Source organism: Myotis lucifugus, unplaced genomic scaffold (genome assembly GCF_000147115.1).
Source record: "Myotis lucifugus unplaced genomic scaffold, Myoluc2.0 scaffold_329, whole genome shotgun sequence".
Taxonomy (NCBI): Eukaryota; Metazoa; Chordata; class Mammalia; order Chiroptera; family Vespertilionidae; genus Myotis; species Myotis lucifugus.
The window spans coordinates 618,932-633,565 of NW_005871377.1; the positions used below are offsets into that span (position 1 = coordinate 618,932).

The following is a 14,634-nucleotide window of genomic DNA, read 5'->3' on the forward strand; positions in this document are numbered from 1 at the left end:
TGGGGGGGGGGGGGGGGCATTTCTGAGAAACCCAGATGAGAATGCTATGAGCACAGGCTGTGTCAAACTGCTCAGCAAGGGCTCCCTCCCTCGCTCCTGGTGGAAAGGCCACCGAGCCCCAAACCACATTCCCTCCCTCCCCTGTCATTCTGCAGACGAAGGTCATCCACAGACCACACGTGTGGTGGCTTTGGCAATCAGAAATTAAAAATAAGCTCTGGTTTTTCCAGCCGCCGAAATAATCCCTCACCAAAGCTCAGACTGAGAACCTGAGAACCACAGTCTGGGTGAAGGGATGTCTGCTTTTCAAATGACCTGCTAATTCTTTGCAACCCACAGTAATTTGGTTTCTGTGAACCCACAGAAGCAGGCCCACCGAAAAGGGCCTTGTCTGCTAACCTGGAAGAGTCCTTGTATGAATGAGTCACAGGCAATGGGATCAGTCATGTTTAAGGCTGCCCCATTTTCCTGACATGTGAAAATACACCCTATTTTTATAAGGAGAAAGAAGCAAAGCTGCACTTGCATTGAGAATATGGAATAGGCCCCACGGGTGCATGGCTCAGGCTCGGGAGGTGGTGGTGGCATCACGGGACAGCTCTCTAGGCTTTCTGGAGTGGGTCAGAGGGGAGATGGACAGCGAGGGCCATCTGGAGAAACTCTAAGTTGCTTGGGGAATTAATGGCTGAGGGTTCATAGGACAATGAGGGAGCAAAGCTACTCTACTTTCCTGGCTGCAATGCCGTGAAGTACCTGTAGCATGTGGTTAACTCACTTTGGTCCAACACATTCTTTACTCTCACACATTAAAACAACATAAAGGAAACTGTGTTAGAGACCAGTTGCCTCCACTGACAACTGAATTATTATTATAGTCCTAGTATGGTCCTTGAATACTTTCCATGTCTTTAAACCCAGATACGGTACATACAGTGAAAAATTTGCAAGCATCCAACATAATCCCCCAGCCCCTTAAAAAAAAAAAAGTAACATTATCCTAAACACAAAATTACATAAAACCTCACAACATCCTTGGGAGGTAGATATCATTATGACCTTACATTTTTTAATCAAAATATTAACATTATAGTTTCAAATAACTCAATCTCAAAGTAAAAGACAGTCCACTATTATGACATTTAGAGGAAACTTGCAGTTTCTCCCACATACAAAGATTTGTTTACCATATTGGTGGCCTGTGGGGTAGACTATATACAGCTTGGATACACAGATGCAGTCTTGTGTTACGAGCTCACGAAAGTTTAAAGCCAACATGTCTCTTCCGAGTCCAAAGTGCTTAGAGGCAGCAGTCCCCAACCCCGGTTCACTGATCATTCTCAGAACCGTTCAGTCCTTTAGCCTTAGAGAACAGAGTCCTTTTCCTAGGGTGACCCAGGTCTAGCCTTTGGTTTTAGGTCACAATTGTCTTTATAGGCACTTAAATCCCGTTATTCTGCTTTTCTGAACTCTGCCTACAGAGAGTCTCTGAACTATACTGTCTGAGCACAAAAATAGTTCCCAATTTTTAAAAAGTGATAGATATCTCTGTATCATAAACACAGAGGGAAAGGGGGTTGGGAGGTAGAAGAGGGTAAAGGGGAATAAATGGTGACAGAGAGTTGACTTTGAGTGGTGAACAAACAATACAATATACAGATGGTGTATTGTGGAATTACACACTTGAAATCTATATAATTTTATTATTAAACATCACCCCCAATAAATTCAATAAAAATCAAGAGAGATCACTGTACATCTTCTTCTGCACAGCCTGATGCTATGTTCTAGGACAAAATGTTCTTCTCTTTTTTGACTCTTTGAGTCTTTGTGAAAGAGCTTAGACGTGTCTGAGGGCTCAAATCTTGACTGTCCCTGAGTTTCCAAATCTCCATTAGATACCTGTTCCCAGTGAGATATACTTTAAAAGTTAGAACTTTAAAAGATTTAACATTTGACATTTCCATTATGGTCTTATTGCCTGCCCTGGGATATATATAAAAAATACTGCTTTTCCCCTTAAAACATTTTAAACCTCACATTTAGCAAAGGATAAAAAGAATAGTGATATGGAGGTTATTTGGAAGAACTTTATGTTGATGTGAGTTTTGGTAATACAGTGTTTCAACCAAGTAAAATTTTGTGTTTTTAAAATTTTCTCTTGGCAAAAGAAGTCTGAGGTCATTTTATATCTGGGCCTTAATGAAGGTGGGCCTCCTAACAAAATGTTAAGCATTTAAAAGGTGAGAAGTTTTGTCACTGACAGTCAGAAACGGAGTCAGGACAGCTCAGAGGTAACAAAGCCTAAGATTGGCTAGCTTATCTGTACCAAGGCACGTGTCTTTTTGGTGATGGTGGTGGTGGGCAACAGGGGAGGCACTTCCGTTTAGTTCTCTGCTCGTAGGACATACCTAGGCCACAATTAATGAAAAAAACATTTGGGGAGGCAGTTCTTTTCCTTTCCCACCCTCACCCCAATTATGTCATTTTGGCTCCAAGGGAACTTTTCAGGGGGTGGTTGTTTCTCAGATTGTGGCCTCCTAGGTATGTGGTGGGAGGCCTGCCTTATAAGAGGGCTGGTGGGAAATGAAGCAGAGAGACCTACTAGGCTCCTGTCCAGAGGGGCTCTGGCTGAGAAGGTAAATGTGCTGCCTGAAGCTGCTTTAGGACTTCCCTGTCCATCGGGGAGAGATGGGAGTCTCTGGGTATCTTGCTAAGATTCTCTTTCACCCTCTTCCACTATCCCCAGCAGAGGATGGCAGGGGTCATTAGTCAGTAGGAGTGTCTACAGAAGGCAGTGCTTACCTATGTGGTGGTAACTACTATATACCACCTGGTTCAACTCTAAGATTTAAGAATGTGGAGCTTCCACATATAAATTTTATCTGGACTGAAAGTGCCCCCCATCCAGGCTCAGAATATTACAATGAAAGTGCAGCCTTTGGAAATCATTCAGAAAACCCATTAGTCATAGGGAAAATGAGGGTCATATAGACAAAAAGCGTCCCTAGGTGGATGGGGTGGGCCTCAGTTTCACTACCTTGGGGTGCAAAAGTTGGTGCCTCCAGTGAAGACTTTCCCAATAATCTGGCAGAAATGCTCGATTTCCCTAGCTTTCTTTCCTACTAATCCTTGCTTCCAGATTCTTTCTTTTGTCCCCTGAAGAGTCAACAGGATGTGTGATATTTCAAGAATATAATAAGCAATGAGTATAAGGAACCTGGCACAGCTTGGAGTCTAGGATTATGGAAACACAGTGATATAGTGAAGACTACACACCAAAACACATCTAGTCTTTTAGCTGAAATCTCCAACATGTTGGGACTGTTGCCATGGAATTTCACAAAATCTTTTTTCCTGAGACAGACGCCATGCTACAAAGAGGGGATAAGCCATTTGTGCAGTCAGAGGTGGAGCATTTTAATTACATAAACGAGTCTGAGCCTAGTGCTTACACCCTTTAGAAATATCAAGGCAGATACATAAAACACAAATTTACCAGGAATTTGGGATTCTTGGCTCTGGTAGAAATGTTCATGAAGCTGACTCTTAATTTGTAAATAGGCTCGGTGAAATTGTCCCTGGAAGCAGAATTTATTTTCCCTAACACAAGCTCTTACAAAGGAAAAAATAAAAAAGGCTTTGGCAAGCAGCTGCAGGTGCCAGTTTGTGTGTACACTTTGGGGAAGATCAAAATACCTTCCTGTTTTTTGTTCCTCTCCACCATCCTCTTCACATTCACAACTTGGTGGTTAAAGGAAAAACTTAACAACACTACCATTTTCACATCAAAGATATGTGAAACAGATATTCATATACAGATTCTTCTGCTTAATACTTAATGCTGCATAAATGCTTACTTTTACAAACATTCATAGGTATTTAATACCCATACATTAAAAGCTTTGAAAAATAAGTGGTTAGGGCATAATCACATAAATTTAAAGTTGGAAGAGACCTTAGAGAATGTCTAAATCCAACTCTTATTCAAAAGTTGAGGCAACTTAGTTTTAAGAGTTTAAGTGATTTGCCCAAAGTCCTATAGCTAATTAGGGGCAAATGTGGAATTAGCAAACAGATTCTGTGACCCCTATTCCAGTGTTAATTTTACAATTATAACAGAGCTTTTTCTTGATAGCATGCTTCTCTTACGAGTAAAGATGACTAGAACCATCTGCAGAACTAAGATTAGACATTCAGGAATTTCTGCGGAATACAGTGGCTCCATGTAAAATGAGACAAAAAACAACCTGTCTGACGAAGAGCCTGCCAGTGGAGGTGCCCCCGCCTCACCCCACCATGAAGCTCAGCTCTGACCTAAAAACACTCATGGTGTCTATCCCTGAGTCCTCTCCTGTGGGGAGAGGGAGATGAAGTTATCCTTTTTGGATTCTTTGGTTTTTTTTTTGTTTTTAAATGGTTGGAAAGTTTGCTTTGGGTCTGTACACTAATACTCTATGAAGGAGACAAAGAACTTCAGGTAGGTGGTGGTGTTGCTTTTTCTCCCCTGATGCTGCTAAACCATTTTCCTCCTCAGAACCCAGCTCTATCCATCTTTTTTTTTTTTTTAATCCTCACCCGAGGATATTTTTTCCATTGATTTTTATAGAGAGTAGAAATGAGGGAGGGGACAGGAGAATGAGAGAGAGAGAGAGAGAGAGAGAGAGAGAGAGAGAGAGAGAGATATCAATGTGAAAGAGACACATTAATTGGTTGCCTCCTACACACGCCCCTGTTGGGGCTGGGAGTCGAACCTGTAACCCAGGTATGTGCCTTTGACCAGGAATTGAACCCAAGACCCTTTGATCCTTTGGTGTATGGGCTGCCCCTCTAACCACTGAGATACTGGCCAAGGCCCAGCTCTGCCCATCTTGATCACAGGAAATGGATGCCATAGCCCACAGTGGACAACTTCCTGGAGTTTCCATGACAGTCTATATTGAAAACCATCAGTTTTTCTGTGTAGGATTTCTCCTGTAGATGACTTCTTTAACCCAAAGCAGCTTTTAATTGGAGACGGAGGGTAAAGAGTAGAAGCAGATGTATTATCAGATGACTTCGGGTTGTTGTTTTTTGCTTATGTGATAAGAAAAGGATCTGATGTTCCAAGACTGAGTCTTCAGTTACTGATAACAGACAGTTATTTTGTGGATAGTCTTTTCCATACTATTAGACTCTAATTGGGATGGGGAGATTAGATGCTAACTCTCCGCCTTTTGTTCAATGCAGAAGGACAAGACTTCCCGTAAGGTCACTGGCCAGCTCTTCTTCTGTGTGGACCTGGGCTCATGGCCTTTTGGCACTCTTGGCTGACAAGAGCGTTTCATGCAGCACTATGGGGGGACTCTTCCAATTGGCAACAAACTCCATGGTATGCCTGTCCTATTGATGCAAAAGAAAGTGACCAAATACTTCTCTGGTTTTTAAATATCATAAAATTCAAGTCCCTGATGGGAAAACAAAGGTTTCACAAAAGTAGTAACATTGGCATTATCTGCAAACAACTTCTGAATGGAGACAGTGTTTCTCTGTTGCCCACGTGAGCATGACCCTCTGGATACTAAAAATGGTACGAAAAAGAGTTTGGAACTGAGTTTGTTTTGAGAGTGATTTGTTAGGTAGGGGTATCGGTTTTTAAAAACAATGTGGAATGCTCAGGCGTGAATCATCTCCGGGGCCAGATGTTCACTTCAGCATGGCTCTGTGTTCTCCTCGGGCTATATGAGACGAAAACTCATACCGATCATGGCTTCGATATCCACACATGTTACATTCAAAAGGATCACGGAAGCCGTGGCAACCCATGTGAATGGTGAACATCACATAATCCAGAAAGAGGACTCGACAGTGGTCACACCGATACACATCCATCATCTCCCCTTCTTTGTTGATCACTTTGATGGAGTCTCGTGGGCAGATGGGTGGGGGCTTGAGGAGTTCATAAGAGCGGGGTATCTCTTTCAGAAGTGGTATCCCATTGCGGGCCCGAGGAGGGACCAGGTGATTTTGCTGGTAGATGTGATTCTGGCGTTCTTCATGGTTGCTGTCAGTGTCTGTGGAGTCATGGCCACTATTGTTGGGGGAGAGGCCTCTTTCAGAAGGTAGGCTCTTCTCTGGCAGGTGGATCTGTTTCTTTTCCAGGTCCTGCACGGCACCATTCGGCATCTCTGCACGGGTAAGGGCTATGGGATATATGCTGCTGATAACTGGGACCATCTCCGAGGTGGGAGCAGGCGGCGTCTGGACTAAGGGGCGCAGTGCCTCGGCACCAAGATAGCTGATGGCATTATTGATGGCTTGGTCCATCATCCGGGTTTGTATTATCTCACTCTCTTTCTCATACATATAGCTGGGATTGTAGTTGACATCAAAGCAGTGGCGCTTCTCACCTAGAACAAGTAAAAAGAATGAATTACAAAAGGAAAAACACAAAGGCAGAGCAATTATAAAATGATTTTCCAGAGTCCTTGAAAAGAGAGAAAGGACATGTTGCCTGCAGGTACACCCAACCCATGCAGAGTGGTTCCATACGGTGCTGAAGTCTCAGGGGACAGGGGTTGACAGCACACGTTAGGGCAGTCCACATAAATTAGGTTAGCAGGCAAAAGGGGGAGTCAGAGATGTCATTACGTTGAAACTACAATGTGAGTTGTTTCCACTGCTCTTGTCAGAGGGAAACTCTGGAGGAAATGAAGCGAGAGAACACGAGGACAAGGTTTAGTGGGGGCTCCTTGTGCAGGGGCACCGGGGCGTCTGCACTTCTGTGCATGAACTACTAAGACACAGTCAATTCCCCAACTTTTATTTTGCTTGTTATTTTCTCCTGGTAACACTAAGGGAGCCAGGGGGATGGACGTATTGCCAAAAGCGGGGGTGATCTATGACTGGCCTGCAGCTTTTAAAATAGCTACAGAGGTAGAAATAATAGCTCCAGAAACTCCCCACTCCCTATACTTGCCACTCCCCAAACACATCAGTCACCAGACAGAGATTTAAGAGCTTCAAATGTAGAAAGTTTTAGAAAAGCTTTCTTGATGAAAGATCATGATCTTTGTCCCTTTCATAAAGTGTGTGATTCTTTTGCTTAAAAAAAGGTATCATTAATACATATGTGATCATTAGGACCTATCTCACACTTAACTGAAAAAATTATTTGTGGTCACCCTTTCCTACTTCTCATGTCAAACTGCTGAGAGATTTTGAAAACAGAGTTTAGCCACCTTTAGGGCGTGTGGGTGTTGTGTGTTAGAAAACCAAGGCTCTCTGGCCACAGGAAAGGCAGGAGCGGGGCCTACAGAGATGACAGATGTGCTCAGTGGTGAGTGGCAGGTCGAAGGGAGAAAAGCGGGAAAGATGTGTCAAGAGCTGGAAGTGGGCATAAATGTGATGCTTTTTCATTCTGTAGACATTGGGTTCTGGAGAGATTTGCTGAACCATATCCTCTCTTCTGTAACATTTCCTAGGCATGCTGTGGTTCCAAAATTTGTCACCACCAGACAGTAAAGGGTTCAACAATGAAAAGCCAATATAAGAAAACAAAAGGATTGGAAGAACAAGTTCCTTTTCTTGAGATCTTTCCAACCTAATAGGAGAGAAATAAGATCTGTATGTATGGAACTGGAGAAAAATGCTAAAAGTTGTGAAAGGGATGTGCCCTATGAAGGCCTTTGATTTTATTCTAAATGCCATGTTTGAAGCATTTAAGCAGGAGAGTAATGTGTCTTCTGTAAAAAGAATTATAAGGCAAGGTGGTTTGGTACAAATCATTTACTTAAGTGTTAAATTAATGCAAACATTTCAGGAATGCTTGAGGTAGGGAAATCATTCTTGGATAACCTAAATTTTGAGAAGAGTCTTGAAATGGTAGGATTTTAATTTTTTCATAGAGGTAGACGGGACATCCTAATTGAGGGAGAAGCATGAATGAAGGTAGAAAAGGGGGTCTACAGCAGGGAAGACTTAAAGTCTGGATATAGCTAATATCAGACGTATGAAATAAAGTATTTCTCAAGCTTCACTTAATCCTTCACATTCTGCAATATTCACACACTAGGGTGGTGTGGTGGTTGACAGCATGAACACTAGAGTCACATGGACTGGATTTGATGCTGGCTCATCAGTTACTAGTTGCATGACCTTGGGCAAGTTACTTAACCTCTATGGCTCCAAGTCCTCTTGTAAAACGGGGATAATAATCACATCTACCTCGAAGACTCCCTGGTAAGCATTTAGAACAGAACCTGGCACACAGAAAATACTTGGTAAACATCAGGGTTTTTTTTGTTTTGTTTGAATCAGTTTCCTTTCTTTCTTTTGTTAAAATAAATCAGTTTTTTAAGAAAACTATGTCACTAACATACATGGAAAACCAGAATCACTTGCCACAAAAAGAAGGTAACTATGAAAAATAAAGATGATGAAACAGAGTAATCAATTCAATTTTGATCAGACTCTACTGTGAGTACTTGAGACAAAGATCCACCCTGTCTTTGTTCAAAACAGAAATCACCAAGAGTGTTCAACGACTAGCATTAAAATAAGTTTCAATCTTTCTTCTTGATATAATCAGGGAGACTGAAAAAGAACTAAAAAGAAAATAAATTTCTTGCCACGTGGATCAAGGTTTTTAAAAGGCCTGTGGGCCTCCTGGCACTTTGTATCCCACATTTTGGGAGATACTGAAAAAAGACAACACATGGTGGGACCACATGATGGGCATTCTGAATGGTCAACCATAAGGTTTGGATTTGAATAAACAGCAAACCACGTCATGCCCTTGAGCAAGGGAGGCTTGTGGTTGAAATGTTGTTTTCAGGATATTAATGTAACAGCAATGTGTAAGATGAACCAGAACATAGAGAACTGGAGCCAGAAAGACCAGCTAAAAGATTTAATGTAATCAAATGGATTTGTCCCGCATCCCCACTACCTTAAGGCCAACCTGATAGACTTTAGACAAATACCTGAGAGAAAAAATATGCAAAGAAAAACATCCTGCCTTGGCAACTCAACAAAAAGCAACAGAAAAGCAGACATTTGCTTTCTTATTTTCAGCTTCCAGATCAGATGTATCTTTGATCAAGGCTGTTTGGAAGAATGAGACTGACAACAGGAAAGCCAGCTAAGGTCACAATTGTTCATTCCCCTAAGAGTGACACAGAAGTGATGAACTTTGGTTTCTTGGCTTTTTCAAGGTTATTGATGATTTTCCAGTGTGGCTAGCTCACTCAACTCCCCGTACCAGGGGTCCCTGAGAATCTTTTTATCTTTTCTCCAAACAAAGAGGCTCCATACATTTTCTAGGGTGGGGCAGGTACAACACAAACTCTGCTTCTATCCTTTCTCCCAAGAGTTGGTTATACTTCATCAGGCCTACAATTTCACAATCTATACCCCCTGCAGCACATGTCAGAGAACAGCTGAGTGCTAAAGTTGTAAGAGGCAAAACATTAAGAGGAAAATGAACCCCTGGATGAGTGGAAATAGGTGACTGTGTTCTGCGGTTAACGCAGACCATTGTTCATTGTGAAGAGGATGGGAGAGCCTCAGATCTTCACGTGCACGCACCCTGCAGTCATCAGATCCCCTCATCTCTGGGTTACGGTAACTTGAGTCGTGCAGATGATTATCAGTCACCTGTAGACTCGATGACTCAATGTGTATGAAACTCAGAAGGGGTAAGCTACAGTAATTGAAAAGCCAACAGCTCACGTTTCTTTAGTAACACACTCATAAAAAAGGTTAGTCAAACCACAACAGTGTAACTGCTCCCAAACCTGCACGGAGCCTCTAGTCCAGCTTCTAGTCAAAATCATACCACACCTTTGAATGACTAATGATAGCAGCTTTAGGCTGAATTAGAGGTTTTGCTTCCAATGAAAATACAAATGGCAACAACAAGTCCTAAGTTTAGAAACCAAGGCTGCTTGGTTGGGCCATTCCCTACCGTTGATTCTTTTTTAAAATATATTTTTATTGATTTCAGAGAGGAAGGGAGAAGGACAGAGAGATGGAAACATCAATGATGAGAATCATTGATTGGCTGCTCCTGCACACCCCCTAATGGGAATGGAGCCTGCCCTTGAATAGAATCGAACCCAGGACCCTTTAGTTTGCAGGCCAACGCTCTAGTCCAGGGCTGGGCAAACTTTTTGACTCGAGGGCCACAATGGGTTCTTAAACTGGACCGGAGGGCCGGAACAAAAGCATGGATGGAGTGTTTGTGTGAACTAATATAAATTCAAAGTAAACATCATTACATAAAAGGGTACGGTCTTTTTTTTTTTTTTTTTTTTAGTTTTATTCATTTCAAATGGGCCGGATCCGGCCCGCGGGCCGTAGTTTGCCCACGGCTGCTCTAGTCACTGAGCCAAACCAGCTAGGGCAGTGGTTCTCAACCTCCTGGCCCTTTAAATACAGTTCTTCATGTTGTGACCCAACCATAAAATTATTTTCGTTGCTACTTCATAACTGTAATGTTGCTATTGTTATAAATCGTAATGTAAATATTTGATATGCAGGATGGTCTTAGGCGACCCCTGTGAAAGGGTCGTTCGACCGCCAAATGGGTCGCGACCCACAGGTTGAGAACCGCTGAGCTGGGGCCTGTAATTATTTTTAAAGGTGTTGATCCCTAATATTTAGGCTTTGGTAACACTACTAAGCAACCACCTGTCCTGAATTGCTGCAATGTGGCCAGGGTATGATTGTTGGCTTCTAAGTGCCAACTTCAAAGTATAGAATCACAGCCTAAAGCTAAAAGGGACCTTCACTGAGCATGTGGATTCCATCCTCTGCCTTTAGGGTCAAGGTTACAAGACCTACCACCCTAATCTGTTTACTTCTGGTCTTTATAATGCACAGTACCCAGCATTGTGCCTTACATTGTAATACTAATAAGAATAGTTACTATTGCCGAAACCGGTTTGGCTCAGTGGATAGAGCGTCGGCCTGCGGACTGAAAGGTCCCAGGTTCGATTCCGGTCAAGGGCATGTACCTGGTTGCGGGCACATCCCCAGTAGGAGATGTGCAGGAGGCAGCTGATCGATGTTTCTCTCTCATCGATGTTTCTAACTCTCTATCTCTCTCCTTTCCTCTCTGTAAAAAATCAATAAAATATATTTAAAAAAAAAAAAGAATAGTTACTATTTATTGAGCCTCTACTATATATCCAGTGCTGTCCTAGGTACTTTACATATTGCCTCATTTTACCTAAGATGAATTATCATCTCTTAGACATATGAAGAACCTAAAGTGCAAACAGGTTGATTAACTTGTCGAGGTTGCTCAGTTGGTAAAATGGAGAACCAGGATGCAATCCCAGTATGTGTTTCAGCATTAACTGCTGTTTCCTGGTCGCTACCTTGCCCAAGGTGGCACAATCCCAGCACTGCTTTGTTCTGTAAGGACCAGCACCATGCATTCAAGAAATATCTATGATGCAGAATTGTGATGTCTGCAAGGTGTTCAATGGAGTGTCTGGCATATGTAAGAACTCAATAAATGATAGATCTATCATCATCATCACCATCACACCATTTTAGGAGCTTTGAGGAATACACACATAATTGCAATCCATAGGAGATGCAGCATTTACACAGTTTCTTACAAATCAATATCCTTAATACTATGTGGTGAAACCAAGTATAGAGTAGCCAAGAGAGTGAAGAGAGAAAAGTACAGACCACTTCTCAAATATGCCACACATAACACGGCACAAATATCAATCTATTCTTTAATATCAATCTATTCTTTTCTTTAAAGTTTTCTTGTAATGGGAGGTGGTGGTAGGGAGGTAGTGGAGACAGACATATATATAACATAAAGCAGACGGTTAACCTTGCCTTGAGTGCAGAGGGAGAGAGCTCAGGAGAGTAGGGGAATGTAGACCATGTGTATCTTTAAGGGCAGATGTGAGGGTGGGCACTTCAGACAGAGCATGGGAAGAACATTACATGGAAGTAGAACAGCATAGAAGTGCGAGTACATTGTGGCTGAATGAAGGGAGTAGTTGGCTGAAGTAATAATATTAGAAAAGGTAAATTGGAGACAAAGTGTGGAAGGCTCAGACTGCCTGCATTGTTTGGATTTTATTCCAATGGGGAGCCATTGGAAGTTTTTTTTTTGAAGAGGGGGAAATGATTTAAACATTATAAAAATAACACAATTGCCGAAACCGGTTTGGCTCAGTGGATAGAGCGTCGGCCTGCGGACTGAAAGGTCCCAGGTTCGATTCCGGTCAAGGGCATGTACCTGGGTTGCGGGCACATCCCCAGTAGGAGATGTGCAGGAGACAGCTGATCGATGTTCCTCTCTCATCGATGTTTCTAATTCTCTCTCTCTCTCTCCCTTCCTCTCTGTAAAAAATCAATAAAATATATTTTAAAAAAATAACACAATTCCAATATTACCATCATCATGATGGGTAATGTGAAATATTCAGATTTGCTTTGTTTTTAAGTTTCTTCAAGTCACTTGAATGTATTGCTGCTACCTTCATACAATTTTCCATGTGTATTATCACTTACTGCAAGCATATGTCCAAAAAGAAGAAAGGCAGGTTAAGTAGGGTAAATGGAATATCTGATGATGGTTATGGCTCTAATCTCAATCTAAATAAGACTAAAGTGACTAACACTTCTTCCAGGAGGAGGAAAGCAGAGGGGAGCCACAGAATAAGAAGCAGGAAGGAGAGAGAACAGAGAGCTGTGGGGGTGGCAGTGAGGAAAACTGAGCTGTAGACCACAATTTTTTTTTTAATGCTGCAGAAGTCTTGTCCTCTGTGAAGTGCTACTTGGATGTTGTCTGTCCTGATGGAGTCACCAGCGGGAGATAACTTCTTTTCTCAAGAAAACACACCATGGGGGGAGGATGAAGAGGGTAAAAGGGCCACATATACGGTGATGGAAGGAGAGGAGACTTTGGGTGGTGAGCACACAATGAAATATGAAATGATGTATCACAGTACTATAAACTGGGAACGCATATAATGTATTAACCAATGTCACCCCAATAAATTTAGTGATAAAAAATGAAAACACACCCTTGAAGGAGAACGACTGCCCTTTTTCAGAGCTTTTCTTCCACGAGCTTCAATGTCTAAACTCGTCCCTGTCCACAGCCCCCGTGTCCCACACATGACACACACGGCTCTGGGTGCCCCTTAGACTGCAGTACTTTTCAGCTCTAGGTCTGGCCCTGCTCTGTCACCTATCTCTCTGACCCCCTTTCCCTCCTTGGTAAAAGAACTTCACTGGGTGGTTCCTAATGTCCCTTCAAGATCTAAAATGCTATGACTTAATACACATAGGAGCATGGATTCCAGCCTTTTGGGACAGGGTGGAAGAAGTTACTTTGTGCTTTTAGAAACAGGTATTAAAACTGCTGCTGTCACTCTGTTAACCAAAGCGGACCATTTCTCTTCAGTTACTTCACAGGGAGAATTGATGGTGTTTGTTGAAGTGTCAAAACCTCACATATGTTTACCGCAGGTGAGTGAGATATTTTTTCATGTTCATTTAGACATGAAAACTTCCTTTAATAAAGTAATGTATAAAATAAAATAAGGAGATGCTATGGTCTGAATACCACATCTGTTTTTGGAAAAAGAATGAAAATCAGAAAAAGCAATATGCAGAAATGTCATCATTTCCCTCCTCCCCTCAGGAAAGAAATCTGGCCTCTATTTTGAGCCAAGTATTTGAAGATGGCCTAGTTAGAAGTATAGTCCAACAAGTTTATAATAGGAGAAAAAGATTCAGAGAAAGGACAACCCCTAAAAGGGTTGGGCACTAAAAGTAAAGTCTTCTTGTCCTTTGAAAAGAACAACTAAGAATAATTATTTTGATGATGGAAGATGCTGATTTCTAATGAATGTGTGTCAATTTATTTCCCATTTTAGAGAAAGTGATACAAATTTATTGGAGAATTAGGGGAAAATGATTTTATTTTTCTCCTATTGATGTAATTGCACTCTTACTCTTCAATAGAGTCATAGTTTTTGTGTTTCTAAATGCATTTAAACTTAATCCAATAGATCCCTCTTCCTCAGTTCGATTCTAATGGATGAGAAATGTTACCTACTGGTAATTAACTCTAACCTGCTGGAAAAGTATCAGGCTGACCTGATTATATAATTTCACCCTCACCCTCATAGTTCAAGAGGGCAGGGAAGCCAAGATATGTCTGAGTGCTGTGCAACTGTCAGCAAGGATTAAAGGGAGTGACTCATTCTTCCTTCACACTTTACCCACTGCCATTTCCCTGGCAGCTAATCTTTTCAGAAAACGGAGAGGAAATATAGGAGAGAGAAGAGAGGAGAGAAGAGGGGAGGAGGGAAACATTAGCCCCATATATTTTACATCACTTCATATCACATTGTCATAATGTTCCTTTTCCTGCCCCCCTTGATATTTTCTATCAAAAAGATTGATTCAGTTAAATGACTAAAAAGCTTATAAAAATATCTCTAAAAGGTTCAGGATATAAGCTAATGCTAGAAGATTAGAACAATGTTTAGACACAGGAATATCACGTGTGTGGCAGGAGCTTTATAACCATCTCATGATGAATGAATGGACAAAAAAGTGAATGAACAAGCAGTGATTTCTAAGTCAGATATATGACTGTTGAGCTAA

At 41.8% G+C, this 14,634-nt stretch overlaps 1 protein-coding gene across 11 annotated transcripts in view; it reads right to left on the reverse strand.

Moving 5' to 3' along the window:
- Positions 1-5,341: 5,341 nt before the first annotated feature.
- IKZF3 (IKAROS family zinc finger 3) overlaps positions 5,342-14,634 on the reverse strand; it is a 74,045-nt gene continuing 64,752 nt past the window's right edge. For all 11 annotated transcript variants that reach the window (XM_023764358.1, XM_023764357.1, XM_023764355.1 and 8 more), the window contains one exon: positions 5,342-6,386. In XM_023764358.1, the coding sequence (XP_023620126.1) occupies positions 5,683-6,386 (704 nt within the window). In that variant the 3' untranslated portion in view covers positions 5,342-5,682. The remainder of the gene's footprint in view (positions 6,387-14,634) is intronic.